Source organism: Pinus tabuliformis, chromosome 8 (genome assembly GCF_031772625.1).
Source record: "Pinus tabuliformis cultivar Carrire ecotype Pingquan chromosome 8, CPIR1, whole genome shotgun sequence".
NCBI classification, from domain to species: Eukaryota; Viridiplantae; Streptophyta; class Pinopsida; order Pinales; family Pinaceae; genus Pinus; species Pinus tabuliformis.
In genome coordinates this window covers 1675830332-1675833359 of record NC_142294.1, presented here as the reverse complement: position 1 = coordinate 1675833359, position 3028 = coordinate 1675830332, and the positions used below count along the sequence as shown (strand labels likewise).

General features: G+C 37.8%; 1 protein-coding gene across 1 annotated transcript; it reads left to right on the top strand.

Moving 5' to 3' along the window:
- Positions 1-1128: 1128 nt before the first annotated feature.
- On the top strand, positions 1129-2007 carry LOC149242642 (F-box/kelch-repeat protein At2g44130-like). Its single transcript, XM_089370930.1, has one exon. The coding sequence runs from the start codon at positions 1129-1131 to the stop codon at positions 2005-2007; it is 879 nt and encodes a 292-aa protein (XP_089227056.1).
- Positions 2008-3028: the final 1021 nt, after the last annotated feature.

Here is a 3028-nt window from a genome sequence, read left to right as displayed (position 1 = left end):
ATGCTCAGCGAGGGCCGAGGACTTGGTCCTACCATGTCTTAAGTCAGCCGAATGCTCGCTAATCCGCTGATTGATAGAGCGACCCGTGTCACCAATATAAGGGGTCCCGGAATGACATAGACGTGCTTCATGTCCTTAGGGTCAATCGGGTCTTTCACAGACCTAAGGGAGCCACGGATAGTATTGAGAGGTCTAAAAGTAGCGGGCACATCATACTTCCTGAGAATCCTCGCAATCTTGTCCGAGTGGTCCCTTGGATGTAAGGAAGGTTCACACCCATGATATGATCTTACGAACCCTTCGGATTGAAGACTCCTTCTTGGCCCTAAGGAAGTCTTTTTGACCGAGGTGACTATTGTAACCATTCTTCTCAAAGACTTCTAGGAGGTGAGCCTTCTCCGATTCCAGGCTCTCCTCATCCGAAATTCTAACAGCATGGGTGGCAAGTGTGCTAAGAACCCCTAACTTCTGAGCGGGGAAATGATGCGAAGAAGCATGCAAGTATTGCTGAGCATGTGTCTTCTTTCTAAACACCTGATGAGAAAAGGAACCATCCACCTTCTTAGAGATGAGAACATCCAAGAACGGAAGACAACCATTATCTTCTTTTTCCATCGTGAATTTAATGGCGGCGGATTGGTTATTGAGGTGACTGAAGAAAGTCAGGACCATTTAATACTTTAAAATAAAGTTTTTTAGGGATCAAATTGGTATTGAAACTATCAATGCCCATGTCAATTAAAATATAAATGTTACTCTCAATGACCATATTGGATTAAAATATTGGTAAATTTAATATTAAATGTTACTCTCAATGACCATATTGGATTAAAATATTAGTAAATTTAATATTGTGGAAAAATCTAGGAATAAACTTCCCCTTTCTTGTACTTCAAATTAGGTAACGCTAGGGTGTTGATACTCTCTTCATGTCATATATCTAACTCCACTTTCGTTTAATAGAGTTAAAATTAGGTTACTGGACTGTGCCCTTCTCTTCATTTCATGTTATATATTCCACTCTCGTTTCATATCTGCAACAAGCCTCACTGATTTTCACGTTTCAAGCGGTGTGTTAATCTGTGAAAAACTTTGGGTTCAGAAAATAAGTAAGTTTGAAGTGGTCTGATGGAGGTTATTCCCAATGATCTCGTTCGAAAGTGCTTGTTGAGAGTGCCCTACAAATCACACAGTATGTTGAAAGCTGTGTGCAAAAACTGGGAGGATATAGTGAAGTGCCCTAGGTTTTATGCCGACAGAAAAATATGTGGGACGAACGAGCAGCCGCTTTGCTTGATTCAAAGAGAGATGAATGGCTTCTTTGTAATAAGGGTATATGACCCTGCGACTAGCACCTGGGAAAAGCTACCTCGCATTGATGCCAACGTCTCCCACTCTAAACGAGCACCAGTATGGTCTCGGTGCGTTGCTGTGAACCGGAAGCTCGTTGTCGTAAGCGGATTGTACCATCATCCCCGTGGTTCTAACACGTATCCAGTGACGGTGCGTATTTATGACTTTGAATCTGCCACATGGAGGGCCGGAAGTACCCTGCATACACGTCGACAATTTTTTCCTTGCTCTCTCTCTTCTTCCACTGGACTTGTCTACATCGCTGGCGGAATGCGCGACTATGACCGTTTTAAGACTCCATTAGTTTATAACGTGGAAGAAGATAGATGGGAAAATCTGCCTCCTATGATCCGAGGTGACGGCGCCGGATGCCACGCTGTTGTCATTGAAGATAAATTCATGGTGCTATGCGGAGGTGAAAGCAGCGTAGAAATTTTTGACCCTAGAGCGAGAACTTGGAGCAGCCGGGATGATATGTGGAGATTCCATGATAAAATATGCTATGGTTCTGTGGTTGCTTCGTCTTCTGGGGAGTTGTACGCCTTCACTAAGGAGGAGGTGATGAAGTATGATGGTGAAAAAAGTGATTGGGATGTTGTGGCGCCTCTTCCACAGCCTGTTGGTAATGTTATGTGCGCGACGGGATTTTTGTAAGCAGATTTACCGCGATCGGGAAAGACTTGTTTTATCTGTTTCACCCGCCAACTGGGCAGTGGATTCAAGTTAATGGCTGTGGTAGGGAAGAGTTTGAGGGCATGATCGTATCTGCGGCGACAGTGGAGATTTGAAATACCTTAAACGATCTGACTAGCAGAGAGTTTTAACGTAGATATTTAAATACAATCAGTGGTCACATAAATTTGCAGATAGGGAGTATTTGCTTTCAATTTGGTTGGTGACAGTTCTGTAGTTCTTCAAGATGTCTTTTAATGATGACGTGTTTCATGTGTGTTATTCTTCATTGCTGTGTTGTGTTTATGTTAATTAATTATTGAATAAAATTCGAATTACTATTCCAAAAAGTGGTGGTTTATAAATTATAATTTTTTATTTTAATATTAATTTTTTATTATAAAGTTAAATTATAATAACTTATTTTAATCTTACATTTATTAAATGTTAAAAGAGATATAATTTTAAAAGTGTACTTTTTTTAATGATGAATAATTTGGGAAAAAGTTTAAAAGTGTACATTTTTTTATTATGTATAATTTGGAAAAAGGTTTTTATTTCAACATATTTGATAAATGTTTAATAGATCATTTATTAAAATGGATCTTCTGTATGGATTCTCTACCATATATCAATATCAATTATATATTGAGTATAGAAAAAGTTACATATATTTTCTTTGAACAACATCTTAATAAAATATTTTAATCATAACATATTTTTTTTCAATTGTTTTATATAATATGTATTCACTGAATCATATTTGTAACAATGATATGTAACAAAAATATTTCACAATAACTATTTATTTATTTTTATCTAGAAGAATATGTTGTCAAGGAATGAGAGAGGAATTGAGAATTGTACTTGGTGAAGCACTAAACTCTCAAGGTAGCCTAATTTAAACATAGAACCTCAAACCTCACAAATACATCATATGACAATGATCACCAATTAAAGTTTCCCACAAAGAAAATTTAGGAACATATAGTTATTTTAGCAA

What these genes read in the sequence shown, in the direction of transcription:
- LOC149242642 (XM_089370930.1), top strand. Translation starts at nt 1,129, where the DNA reads ATGGAGGTTATTCCCAATGATCTCGTTCGAAAGTGCTTGTTGAGAGTG.